General features: G+C 38.7%; 1 protein-coding gene across 3 annotated transcripts in view; it reads left to right on the forward strand.

Annotated features, from left to right (window-relative positions):
- Positions 1-765: 765 nt before the first annotated feature.
- Positions 766-13966, forward strand: part of tdrd9 (tudor domain containing 9) — a 156122-nt gene continuing 142921 nt past the window's right edge. For 2 of the 3 annotated variants that reach the window (XM_069916545.1, XM_069916546.1), the window contains exons 1-3: positions 766-994; positions 13041-13141; positions 13776-13939. In XM_069916545.1, coding sequence (XP_069772646.1) covers positions 828-994; positions 13041-13141; positions 13776-13939 — 432 coding nt within the window. In that variant the 5' untranslated portion in view covers positions 766-827. Of the gene's footprint in view, positions 995-2892; positions 3130-13040; positions 13142-13775; positions 13940-13966 lie in introns of those variants that run through there. The other variant, XM_069916547.1, reaches the window with a different exon arrangement.

A 13966-nucleotide genomic window follows, 5' to 3' on the forward strand; every position in this document is an offset into this window, starting at 1 on the left:
TGCTGCTCTTTGACAGCAGCATTCCCTGTAGATGCACTCAATAGTTGGGAAAGTTTTGCCTCCTTACCTTTTGGAGGGCTTTATGCTCAAGGGTGTTCCCATACCAGACCATGATGCAGCCGGTCAGCACACTTTCCACCACATATCTGTAGAAATTTGCCAGAGTTTCTGATGTCATACCAAACCTCTGCAAACTCCCGAGGAAGAAGAGGTGCTGTCGTGCTTTCTTCATGATGCCATTGTTATGTTGTAAGACATACAGTGTCACCAACATTCTGGTTTTTAACACAATCACAGTGCCTACAGACTTTTGTGATTCCCTTTAGACAATTACCCCAGTTAGTTTAAAAAATACATTGAAAAAAAACTAGTTTGATAACAACGGAAAATGTTAATTGGTGTTGTGAATGATGACTTGTTAAGTATCCAATGCTCGCAACCTTCTGCCACAATTCTTACTAATTTACAACCATCTCAACCTTTTAATCTGCAAGTGGCACTTGTCAAGGATGCCTATTAAGCCCTTTATTATTTGATCTGGTGATTGAACCATTGACAAGTGCATTTCGTGAGTGCAAGAACATCTGATTGGTTTAATTATTTCTCCAGCCAAATCGTTCATCACGCCCTCCTTCCGTGGATTCTAATGATGTACTTCATGTTGGGCCTCCTTGTCTTTCGAATCCCCCTCACTGGCGTTTGGAGTGACGTCACCAACACGAGGCCCGCTCGGCGTTGGGCGAGAGAGTTCTGCGCAGGCGCAGGGAAGGGCTGGGGCGCCATTTGCGACGCGCAGGTAGCAGGGTGGGTTGGACGCGAGGAACACCATGATTAAGAACCTGGGGGAACAGCAAATAGAAGATTGGTTTACCATTGGCAAAGCTGTCGGGGAGGTTGAGTTTTTGGGAGGAAGACGCCGTTCATTGGTGGCCGATCCGATGGAGTCAGGTTCTGGCCAGTCCAGCCCAGAGCCCGAAAGTTCTCGGCCAAAGTGGTGAGCCTAAGTGGCGACGCGTCTTCTGCCTCGTCGGTGATGGACAGGGCTCTTAGCAAGGATGGATACGCGTCCATTCTTCTATTGTTTGGAGCACCACAACTGGTTTCCAGATTCCTGCGACTTGATGGGGGGGGGGTCTTCATTTTATTGGTAGGCACTTGCCTAAATGTCATTTTGGCGTTATACTCCTCGTGCTTCATAATACTCATTATTGGGCACTTTTATTGTGTATTAAACCAGTGGTTTTCAAACTCCCCACCCCCCAAACCCACGTTCCACCTTAAGCAATCCTTGTGCCATAAGTGCTCTGTGATTAGGAAGGGATTGCTTAAAAACCACTGCTCTGGACCCAATTGTTACTGAAATATTTTGCTTGAGAAAAAAATTGTCATTGGCCCATTTTCTTTGGAGTTATGAAACTGCACATAATGAGCCAATTAAAGCAGTGGTTTTCAAACTTTCTTTCCACCCACATACCATCTTAAGCAATCTTTATGCCATAAGTGCATTGTGATTAGTAATCCTTTACAAATCACAGTGCACTTATGGCATAGGAATTGCTTAAGGTGGAATGTGAGTTTGGAAGCTACTGTTTTAATCTTTAAAAATTGTGCCACTTTTAAACATTCCACAGCAAGAAGTGATAATGAAAGTAATAGATTAGAGAATGGTTCCTACTGATAGATATTTATCTTTTGTAGAAAGAACTTGCAGCTTTATGGTCCTCTCTTGCCCTAACTTTTCAGAGCCAGTGGCTGAAGTGTTGTCACATCCTCAATAGAGAGAAATGAACTAAAATAGTGAAGAAATATGATCATATCCACATAGCATATAAAGTAAATGCACAATATGACAAATTTTAAATTTCATCCCTAATTGTTAAATGTGATTTGTTAAAATGATTATACATTAAAAAAATCAGTTAAATAATATTATAACAAATCTCATTATACCTTAATATAGTATCTAAAAAAAAGAGATATCATCTAGGATAATCATAATTAAACCCCATAAATACATTTATCAAAAAAACCTAATACTAATCTAACCCCTTCCTTCTCATCAAGTTACAAGAAAAATTCAAAGGTGGATCAAATTGCTATTCCAGAAGACAGTGCCCAAATCAGCTAAAACTGTCAATTATAGTATTCTGTAAATGGGCCCCATTCCTTTTATATTTAATATTATACCAAATTTTCTCTAAACTTAAATATGTCATTGCATCATGTAGCCACTGTGCACGAGTCAGTGAGAGTTCATCTTTCCATTTCATTAAAACTGCTTGTCTGTCTATCAACCTATTAAAAGATAAAACTTTCTCTTGACATGGCAATAAAAGTTTATCCAGTTCATATGAAAACCAAACAGCAATTAAAAGGCATGGTTCTAATTTAATTTAAAAATTGTTGATAAAGAATGAAAAATATTCTTCCAGTAGAATCTCAGCAGGCCAAACTCCACTTTATATAGCAAAAATACAATTAATGACTGACGTTTCGGGTTTGAGCTCTTCATCAAGGTATGGAAAAATGTTGGCAGATGTCTGTGGTTGCAAAAGCAGGAGGTAATAGGTAGAGAAGGGAGGGAGAGCACAGCAGCAAACAAGGGAAAGAGGGATGGAGGTGGAGAGTTGACAGGGGGAAAGGGGAGCAGGTTAGCAGAAACTGAAAAAGTTGATGTTCATGCCATCCGGTTGGAAAGTGCCCAGGAGGAAAATTAGGTGTTGCTCCTCCATTTTATGGGTGGTCTTGGTGAGATAGTATATGGGGCCATTGGGGCCATGAACAGACAAGTGAGTATGGGAGTATGACGCAGAACTGAAATGATTGGCCACTGGGAGGTCGCTGATGCAGATGGATGGTGGGAGGTTGCTGTCGCTGGTGCAGACGAATGCTAGGAAATCAAATATATTTCTAAGTTGCACACTTTTTTTGAATATTTTGCTTTGTTTGTCCTCAATAAACAAGGAGGTAACATCACTGATTGTTACAGAATATATCAATATCTCCCAGCAATCTACATATACGTGGTGTTTCTCCCCCTCCCAATCCCACCCCCCCCAAAAAAAAACAAGGGAAAGACAGAGAAAATGGAAAAAAGAGAAAGAAAAAAAGAAAATAGGAAAAAAAAGAGTAAGTATCCATATAGGCTGTAGAGCCACCCCCCCTTATATAATTAATTTTATTAATCCATTTGTTGGTAGACCTCAGAGTTTTTGTTTCAGGGTGTGGCTATAGCTGTGCTCCCGTGGCTGCTATATTTTAACAAGGTACCGTGTCAGTTTCTAAGATATGTAATTTTTCTCCATGGGGATACAGCTTTGTAATCCACTTACTGATAATAAGAGGGGAGTCAGACTTCCAGGTCATTGCTATGCACAAGGAAATAAATGTGAATTGAATTTGTAGCTTGTGTCCATAAATTTCCCCAGCGGATACAACGTTGGATCTGATGGAAAGGTTACCTTCGTTATTCTGGTTAGTATGTCGGCCAAATCCGGCCAAAATGGGCCTACCTTTCTGCAGGATCTAAGTTGCACACTTGATCAAATAAATAAACATCACTACAAAAACTCTAATGTTTGTCCTTTTCATTTTTAAAAAATATGTTTTTGGCAACAGATTTTTTATTATGAGCATTTTGGGGTCATTTTTAAACATTGATGTGATGTGAGTATCTCAGGTAATTTCAGTATTTATTGATTAAAATTAAAATTAATTGCAAGTTGCAACTTTTAAGATGTTGTTTACATATTCTTTTTGAGTGTCTCGTTAGCAGCGTCTTCAAGTTAAGGTCTTATGACTTGCACATTAGTTTAGTTTCCTTTGTTCCAGGCTGTCAACATCTCTGAAGATCTATCATGAGGCCATCATGTTGATGCAATCATGAAGAAGATAAGCTAGCAGCTATATTTTGTTAGGAGTTTGAGGTAATTTGGTATGTGATCAAAGACTCTTGAAAATTTCTACAGGTGTACGTTAGAGAGCATTCTGACTGGTTGCATCACTTTTTGGTATTGAGGTGCCAATGCACAATTCAGGACAAAGCTACAGAAGGTTGTTAGCTAGGCTAGTGCCATCATGGACATTAGTCTTCATTCCATTGAGGATATCTTTGTTGCCTCAAGAAAGGAGCCTCTATCAAAGATCCTCACCACCCAGGCCATGCCTTTTTCTCACTGCTACCATCAGGAACGAGGTTCAAGAGCCTGAAGAGAGACACTGAACATTACAAAAACTGCTTCCTCTGAACAATGAACTATGGACACTACCTTACTTTTTCTCTTTTTTTTGCATTAATTATTTTAAATCTTGTATTTACAGAATTGTAATTTTTCACCTTGTTTTGCACAATACTGCGATGGTAGACAGTGTCATAGCTATATTAGAACAGATTGAATTGAGGTGCTACTAATTTCTTGAGTACCAGTCTTCAGCCTTGCAGTTAGGTTGTTTTCATTTGCTGTGACCTTGTACCCTTTTTGTTCCATGCAATTATTGATGTCAATATAGTGGAAGATTAATATTGGATAAGGATTTCAGGAGGCTATAATGAATATCCACTTAACAGTTTTGGTCTCCAATTTTATATAATCTCATTCTGAAGTTTTATATACATTCCATGTTCTGTCATTTTGCCATGGGTCTGTTCATAAAGTTGCCACTACCTGCTTGGTATATTTGCACTGCAAATCCCCTGGAATCCAGCACCTATGGGGATTTGTAGATGCCGGATAAGTGTATTTTCTGGTTACTTGAAGCTTCCTCTTACAATGCCTAACAAATTCAAATGCATTAAGAATAAACAGGTTAAAAGACAGAAATACTGTACTTGCACTGAATAAACTTCATTTGCATGAATATATAAACCTTAAAACTTGTATATAAACCTTAAAGCATTTTACTCTTTTTAATCACATTCTTTGAAAACATTTAACCATTGCTGCATCTGCAGGTTCCTCCTTCTCCACAGAGCTGCCTGAAAGATGAACAATAACATTATAAATAATTAACACCCACTCATCCAAATTTACAGATAAAATCTCTGACTAGGGTGACACTTGCTCAGCAGAAATAAGAAGACGCTATAAGAGAGTTCCCCAACGGCAAGCTTCATTAACCAACTCTTCATCCTGAGTGACACCATTGCAGTTTCACACAACTTTATTCAAACAGCTGCTACAAGCAAAGCACAACCAAGGCCCTTTGCTGGCTGAATATTTGCACCCATCTTCACCAAAGGTTTATGTATTATTTCAGAGGAAATTAACTTTTACAATTTTAAATGCATATTTTTTAACTTATCATTTATTTTAATTTTTATATATTTGTTTTCTTTTTGCCAGTTGCTTGAGACTGCTAGTTGCTTGAATTCTAGATACTGGGGTTTTACTGTACCACCATTCATTAATTGCCATGACAGGAAATTTAATTTTTTTAATTTAATTGCCTCATTACAAGAAAAAAAATGAATAAAACAATCAAATATCCATAGCCCAATGATACAAAAAACTTTTATATTTTGCTCCCCATTCCCCCACTCAAAAGTAAAAGAAAGAAGCACCTACCATTTAATATACAATCATTAATTGTTATTAAAAATTGCTAATTAAGAGGAGTGGATAAGATAAAAGAGGTGGATGGAAAATTATCCATAAAATCCATATATGGTCTCCAAATACTATAAAAAAAATTTTTCAACTTGATTCCTTAAACTATACATAATTTTTTCCAAAGGTGTACAATTTCGCATCTCACTTACACCATTTATTTAATAACACTTCTCTATCATCTTTCCATATCGCAAACATTTATTTGCAGTTGCTATTGCAATACTTAAAAAATTTTCTTGGGTATTTGTCCAAATTCAATTTTAAATCCTTTTCATAAATATCTCCAAGTAAAAATATTCTTGGATCCTTTGGTATCTTTATCTTCATAATTTGCCCTAATAATAAACTCAGTTCATTCCAAAACCTTTCTACTTTTTCACAAGACCACACTGAATGCAAAAAAAAGTCCCTATTTCTTTCGCACATCGAAAACACTTATTTAAATAATTAGGATTAAGTCCATTTAACTTATGTGGAGTATAAATTCCTGCCTTTTAAGTAGCATGGAGTTTAACCTCCACCTATATGTTCTTGGTGGGATGTCCTCCAGTTCTATTGCTAATAGCAGGGGTGAATGATCTGATAGTAGTCTAGCTTTATACTCAGTTTTTCTAACTCTCTTGAATATGGGCTGACAACAAAAACATATCAATCCTTGAGTAAGTTTTGTGCCTACTTGAATAATATGAAAATTCCTTCTCTCTTGTGTGTTGCCTCCTCCATATATCCATAAGTTTCATTTCCTGCATTGATTTAACCAAAGATTTGGCTACTTTATTCTTTTTACTTGTCTTTTGTCCAGTGTTTTCCAACATTGGGTCCAAATTAAGGTTTAAATCGCCTCCTATCAATATATTTCCTTGTGTGTCTGCAATCTTCAAAAAAAATCCTGCATAAACTTTTGATCCTCCTCGTTAGGTGCATATATATTGAGCAAATTCTAAAATTCTGAGTATATCTGACACTTTATCATTGCATACCTCCTTGCTGGATCTATTATTTCCTCCTCTATTTTGATTGGTACATTTTTGTTAACTAGTATGGCTACACCTCTAGCTCGTGAATTATAGGATGCTGCCATTACGTGTCCTACGCAGTCTCTCTTTAGTTTATATTCCACTTCAGTTAGATGTGTTTCCTGCACAAATCCTATATCTATTTTTTCCTTCTTCAATAAATTTAGTAGGCTCTTCCTTTTAATTTGGTTATGTATTCCATTAATGTTTATAGTCATGGTCATCTTATATCTTGCATACACCTCTTTTCTACCTCTTTGCCACCTCCATCCCCCTTTTCCCCATTTTCATCTCTTAGTTTTCTCTTATTACACTTAATGTATGACAACACATTTAAGATATCAAGTACCCCTGCAGTTCCCACATCCACTAATACCTTAACCCCCAAAAGTTCTCCGCCCCCCTCTCTGAGTTGCCCCATATCCCTTGCCGGGCAACCACAACTCCCCTTTTCATTTGGATTGTGATCTTGTTCGCAGTGTCACCTGATTTTGCTCTGACAGTTATTTCCCCTCTACCCAGCCCTCTCCAGAAAACACTTTTTTAACACTTATAACAAAGCTTTCACTCTTTTTTCCCCCTTACTCCCTTCCTTCCCTTCTCTTTTCCCTCTTTAGTACTTTACATATACATTGTTTTTACATATTTATATATACTTTATTGCCATTCTTCATTCTTGTTTCATCTCTTCTGTCCTGCAAAAGTTCTGCAAATTCTTCTGCATTCTCTGGATCTGAGAACAGTCTATTTTGCTCCCAGGGTATAAATATTTTAAGCACGGCTGGATGTCTTAACATGAGTTTGTAACTTTTTTTTCATAAAATCAATTTCGGTGTATTAAACTCTTTCCTCTTTAAGAGTTCAAAACTTATGTCCGGGTAAAAAAAATATTTTTTGACCCTTGTATTCCAATGGTTTATTATCTTCTCTAACTTTATTCCTTGCCCATTCCAGTATATTTTCTCTTGTCATGTATCTCAAAAATTGTACTAAGATGGATCTTGGTTTTTGATGTGCTTGTGGTTTCGAGCTAATGCTCTGTGTTCCCTTTCTATTTCCATTTCTTCCTGCATTTCTGTCGTTCCCAGGACCTTTGGGATCCATCCTTTTATAAATTCTTTCATGTCTGTGCCTTCTTCACCCTCCTTCAGGCCCACTATTTTTATGTTGTTTCGCCTACTATAATTTTCCAACATATCAATTTTCTGAGTTAACAACTCTTGTATCTCTTTAATTTTTTAATCACTTTCTTCCAATTTTTGACTTGTCATTCACTTCCATTTCTACAGCCGTTTCCCACTCTTCCACATTCTTTACTCTTTTTCCTATTTCTGTCATTACCAGTTCTAACCTTTGCATTTTATCTGTTCTTTTCATTTTCCTTTTAATGGCATTAAATTCTAATGATAACCATTCTTTTACTGATCTCATTTGTTCTTCAAAAAAGACTTTATCTTTATTCTGTTCATCAGTTTTACCTATTATTTCTCTTTGTCCATCAGTTTTACCTTCTTCTCTGTGAAGATCTTGGCCTTCTTCTTCTCCTTCTGTGTCTGTATCTGTGTTTGTGTCTTCTTCTCTTCTTTGTGTCTGTGTCTCTTCCATTTTTCCTGATGGGCTGCTTGTATCTCTTTGTCGGGCCTCTTCTTGCTGGGCCTCTTCTTGCTGGGCCTCTTCTTGCTGGGCCTCTTCTTGCTGGGCCTCTTCTTGCTGGGCCTCTTCTTGCTGGGCCTCTTCTTGCTGGGCCTCTTCTTGCTGGGCCTCTTCTTGCTGGGCCTCTTCTTGCTGGGCCTCTTCTTGCTGGGCCTCTTCTTGCTGGGCCTCTTCTTGCTGGGCCTCTTCTTGCTGGGCCTCTTCTTGCTGGGCCTCTTCTTGCTGGGCCTCTTCTTGCTGGGCCTCTTCTTGCTGGGCCTCTTCTTGCTGGGCCTCTTCTTGCTGGGCCTCTTCTTGCTGGGCCTCTTCTTGCTGGGCCTCTTCTTGCTGGGCCTCTTCTTGCTGGGCCTCTTCTTGCTGGGCCTCTTCTTGCTGGGCCTCTTCTTGCTGGGCCTCTTCTTGCTGGGCCTCTTCTTGCTGGGCCTCTTCTTGCTGGGCCTCTTCTTGCTGGGCCTCTTCTTGCTGGGCCTCTTCTTGCTGGGCCTCTTCTTGCTGGGCCTCTTCTTGCTGGGCCTCTTCTTGCTGGGCCTCTTCTTGCTGGGCCTCTTCTTGCTGGGCCTCTTCTTGCTGGGCCTCTTCTTGCTGGGCCTCTTCTTGCTGGGCCTCTTCTTGCTGGGCCTCTTCTTGCTGGGCCTCTTCTTGCTGGGCCTCTTCTTGCTGGGCCTCTTCTTGCTGGGCCTCTTCTTGCTGGGCCTCTTCTTGCTGGGCCTCTTCTTGCTGGGCCTCTTCTTGCTGGGCCTCTTCTTGCTGGGCCTCTTCTTGCTGGGCCTCTTCTTGCTGGGCCTCTTCTTGCTGGGCCTCTTCTTGCTGGGCCTCCCCTCCAGGGCTGCTTGTCTGTTGTGTTTCCTGAATTTGATCTTCTTCTCTGTCATCCCTCTGTCTATCTCCCTCGTCTGTTTCATCGCTCCCTATTCTGCTGCCTTCCTCGTCCTCCAGCTGAGCGTCCTGGTGTCGGGCATCTCTCAGCTGTTCGCTCTGTGACAGTCTGCTTCTCTGCTGAGCCCCCCCTCCCGCTGGTGTCCTTTTTCTCCTTTGATTGCACAGTTGCGCACTTTTGTTTGGCTCCGAGAGCCATTTTTGTAGTCCACCGGCTGGTGGGTTGCAACTCCGCAGGGCAGGCACTGACCTCTAGGGTCGGGCGCTCCTCGCCACCACAGCGTCCTGTTCCTTTGTACAGGTAGGGCTGCCGCCCTTCTTCTCCGGCAACTTTTCTACTTTTTTTTTCCAGTTTTTACTTTCTCCTTCTTGGAAGCCATCTTCTTTCTCTTTGTATCTTTATCTTCTATTTCTTTTATTTTTGTTATGCTTTGCTTTTTTCTAACTTTTTTCCTATTTTCCTGGAGAGGGCTGGTTTTCCCGACTGGCCACTACTCCATCACGTGACTCCTCTCGGTATTAACACTCTTCAGGCTGTCTCACAATTCCCCTTCCCGAAGTCCACAATCAACTCATTTGGTTTTGAAAATGTTGAGAGCAAAGTTGTTGTTCAGGTTTCAGACAATCAGACAGATTTTCAATCACTCATATTCTGACTCATTATTATCTGTTATTTGGCCAACAGCAGTGATGCTATCAGCAAATGTGTGAATTATGTTGAAGCTGAAGTTGGCGAGGAAGTCATTGCTATGGAGAGAAATTAGCAGGGGACTAGGCATGCAAACATGAGATGCCCCTGTGCTGATGGTCAGTAGGTGGAGGTGATGCTGCTAATCTGTACTAATTAGATTCTGCCACAAGGATCCAATTTACAAAGTAAGGAATAGAGTCCCATGTTAATGAGTTTGATTAATCAGCATTGATAGTAGATGGTGCTGAATGCGGAGATGTAGTCAAGGAGCAGCAGATTGATATAGGTGTTCTTGTGGTCCAATTTGAGGTAACATCTGCTGTTGACCTATTGTGGCAGGAGATGAACTTGAGTGGAATTGAATGATTACGTTGAGTTTAATGATTGGGAAGCAAAATTGTAATCAAACTTGCAAGCATTGGATGAGGGATATTAATTTAAACAAGTAAATGAAAATTCAGAATAATAGTTGCTACGCAGGTAATCAATAAAAGAATTGAATTAAGTGGTTAAATGGAAAGGAAAATCTATCACTGTTTCCCATGCCATATAGGAAAAGTAAGTGCTTTTCTGTAATCTGGCTTTTTGCACAATATGATTATCCTGTAAATGAAATACTTCCATTCTACAAAGCCTGTCAGTTGAAACCTGGCTTATTATGAATGTCTCCCAGTATTTTTTTAATTGCTTCATTGGGAGATATGTTAGTCAGTGTCCTGAACCACTATTCTGTCGCTCATTGCGTTGATATGTATTGGTGTACAATTGATATTCAGTTAAGTTGCTGAGTGCATTTGTTAATCTTGAATGTTTTTTAATATGATGGTGTGGTGGCGCACTCTCTCATGGCGAACCGGCCCCACGTGTAACGCCACGTGGCGGTGCAGCCTTGGGAAGATGGCGCTGTCAAGGTTTTCTCCCTGCCTCAAGTCTCCTGCCCAGCGCATGCCTGGGGCAGCGATTATGATGTCACAATGCATGAGGTGACTGAGCTCATGCTGCCCTTAAAAGGGCATGCGCTGAATTTTAATAAAAACAGCGTCATTAACGACTTTCAATGTGGTGACTGAGTCTTTCTTGGCCGTGTCCAGCACCACAATGGTCTAATTTCTAAAACAATAAATTAGTATCAACTTCAGTATGCTGTCAAGTATTCTTCCAGGGCTGGGTAGTTTGTGTAGTAAGATTGAAAATATTTTGAGGAATTCATCACATATTGTTTATTGCTGCATTATGATGTCAGGCTGACAGATTCTTACAAAATGGAATGAGTGTTGGATGTGGGGTATTAGAGATGAGCCCATTTTCATATTTTGTGTTGTTGGGTGGCAGCTTTATAGACAGGTTTCAATCCTCACCTCTGATCAGTCTGGAATTTACACATTCTCATGTGATCAGATGGGTTACAGCTCATCCCCCCCCCCCCCCAAAAAAAAATCATCCCAGAATGTTCCAATTTCTCCCTTGTCCAAAAGATAGGTTAATTGGGCTCAATAAATTTAATAAATTTCCTGTAGCAGCCAGATTGATGGAAATGTAGGAAGATTAGGTTAGGGAAAATTGTTGGCCTATAAATCAGCATTGATTTTTATGGATTGAAATGGCTTCCTGTGCCCTAAGAAAATATGGAAATAGTGAAACTTTTGTACATTTCAATGAGAAGTATCTTGGTGTAAAAGCAGAAATGTCATTGGGATCAGAATCATTCTGTCCATGGACGACGCTTCCATCTTCTGCTTGAATTTCTTATTAGGCTGCAAATTAATGAGCATCTGCAGTCAGCTCAAACTGGTTTTTGAGGCTAGAATTTATCAAACAGAAATAAGGCCCTATTTTATTTGGCCACCTGTTCAACTAGGAGTGTGTTTTGGAGGAACAGGCTAGCATTACAAATAAATGAAGCATATAACCATATGGACTGTGCAGGCGATGTAATTTTCAAAAGAAGCTGGTCTTTTGGGTATGGGTTGCTCTTGGACCTACTTGAAGATGTATCTAATGCAGTGGTTCTCAATCTTTTTCTTTCCACTCTCATACCACTTTAAATAATTCCTACACCGGGATTGCTTAAGGTGGTATGTGAGTGGGATGGGAAGGTTGAGAATCACTGCTCTAGACCCAATTGTTACTGAAATAATTTGCTTGAGAAAAATTGTAATTGACCCATTTCCTTGGGAGTTAAGAAACCGTGCACATAATTAGTCAATGAAGTACGATTAAAACAGTGGTTTTCAAATTTTCTCTTTCCACCCACATCCCACCTTCAGCCACCCCTAACTAATCGCAACACTAATGGGGTAGGGAATACTTAAAGTGGTATGTGAGTGGAATGAAAATGGTTGAGGACCACTTGTCCAATGCATCCTTCTGATGGCTACCAACTTTACATTTTTGTATGCCATTTTTATCCCTAGCTTATATTGAGAGATGGCTCCCTTTTGGAAAGTTTCCAACTGTGCATGCACTTGACCTGATTGATGTTACTGCACTTTGAAAGATGTACCCTTTGAACTGTTATCTTTCAAAGCCTGTGCTTAAAATCTGACAGATCTTCTATACCAATATTTTAAAGAAGCTCAGGTTAATTATCCTTGGTATTTTGGCCAATGTGTACCTTTTAATCATGATTTTTTAAAAAATCTATCATCTGAGCATGCTGCTAGGAACAGCAATTCAATTAAGTCTTGCATAAATGACAACTGCATTTCTTATGTTAAAACTTAGACGTTTGCTGTAAAGTGCTTTACAATCTCCGTTTAGATCCATAAATGGAATGAATACCTGTCCATAATATTAGCTCTTTAATATTGGAATACAAATTAATTCTACACACACATTCCAAATTAATGGAAAGAACTGGAGAAAATATATTCAGTCAGTTTTGTTGAGACTTGTCAGTTTGTGAATGATAGCTTAGGTGTATTAAGTTTTTTATGCTTCACTAATTGATGCTTTTGGTAAAAATCTATTTTCAACCATTATTTTTGTTGTGATTTGCCATCTGGTGCTGAAAGTTTTAAGGTGTGAAACTTCTATGGCCATGGGTTGTAAATAGTGATGCAATTTATATGCATGAAACAAATTGTCATTGATATAATGGAAAATTTCCTTTTACAATCTAGAAATTTAAATTTACAATCGCAAAGGTGACTTTTTAAAAAAAAAAACATCTCCCCATATTTATTTTTGTTTCAGCAATGAAGTAAAAGAATCAGTGATCAAAGCTGAATTTGGGACCAATTCTGAATATGAAAATAAACAATTGATGTCCCAATGTGAAGATTTTCCTGAGGAAGGTATGCTGGAAATTGTTTGGCCAACAGATTAAAGTTCTGACAATTCAGAGACTGAAGGGAAATTAGCAAAACTTTTCCAGAATAATAATTCTGAAGACTAATTATCTGTGATAGCTAGAATATTCCTTTTTGATGATCCTTCACTGAACAAATCAACATAACTGGAGCCTGTTAAAAATTGTTAAAATGTATATTAAATATTAATCATCGTTAATTGCATAGAAAGCAGCCTAATGAAATTTTACCTTCCATAATCTGCTTTTGTATACAAGCACAAATGCACATCTAACCCTTTTGAATATAATTCTTTTAATTTTCTGGAATAAATGTAAATAGCTGTATTGCCAAATTAACTTGAAATCCTATGCATCTGTGGGCATGTCATTTTTTTCTATAAAAATGCTTTGGGTGTGTCTTTGTGCTTTTCTCTGTATACTTTGTGACCGAGTTCAGAATAGAGAACCTGCTTTGGTGTTGAGTGCATAAATGTATTAGTTAAGAAAAAAACTGACTTTATAATACTATTTTAACTTTGAAGCATAATAAACTGATTTATTTTAAAAAATTGCATTTTATTTTGATATAAATGTTCTTAAAATGAGCTCTTTTGTTAAATATTCATTGTTTTTTTCAGATACAGATGGCAGTAATGTGCAAAAGGTTAATGCTGAGAATCTTTTGAAGATTAACCATATGAGCTCAAAAAAATTTCTTTCTGCTGCTGTGAAGACAACAAGTGGAATAACAATGGCAGAGTACAAATACCCTGAATTGCCAATTACTAAATACAGGGAATGGGTAGGAATCTTCTGTTTGTGCATTTTC

This window comes from Narcine bancroftii, chromosome 2, assembly GCF_036971445.1.
Source record: "Narcine bancroftii isolate sNarBan1 chromosome 2, sNarBan1.hap1, whole genome shotgun sequence".
Lineage (NCBI taxonomy): Eukaryota > Metazoa > Chordata > Chondrichthyes > Torpediniformes > Narcinidae > Narcine > Narcine bancroftii.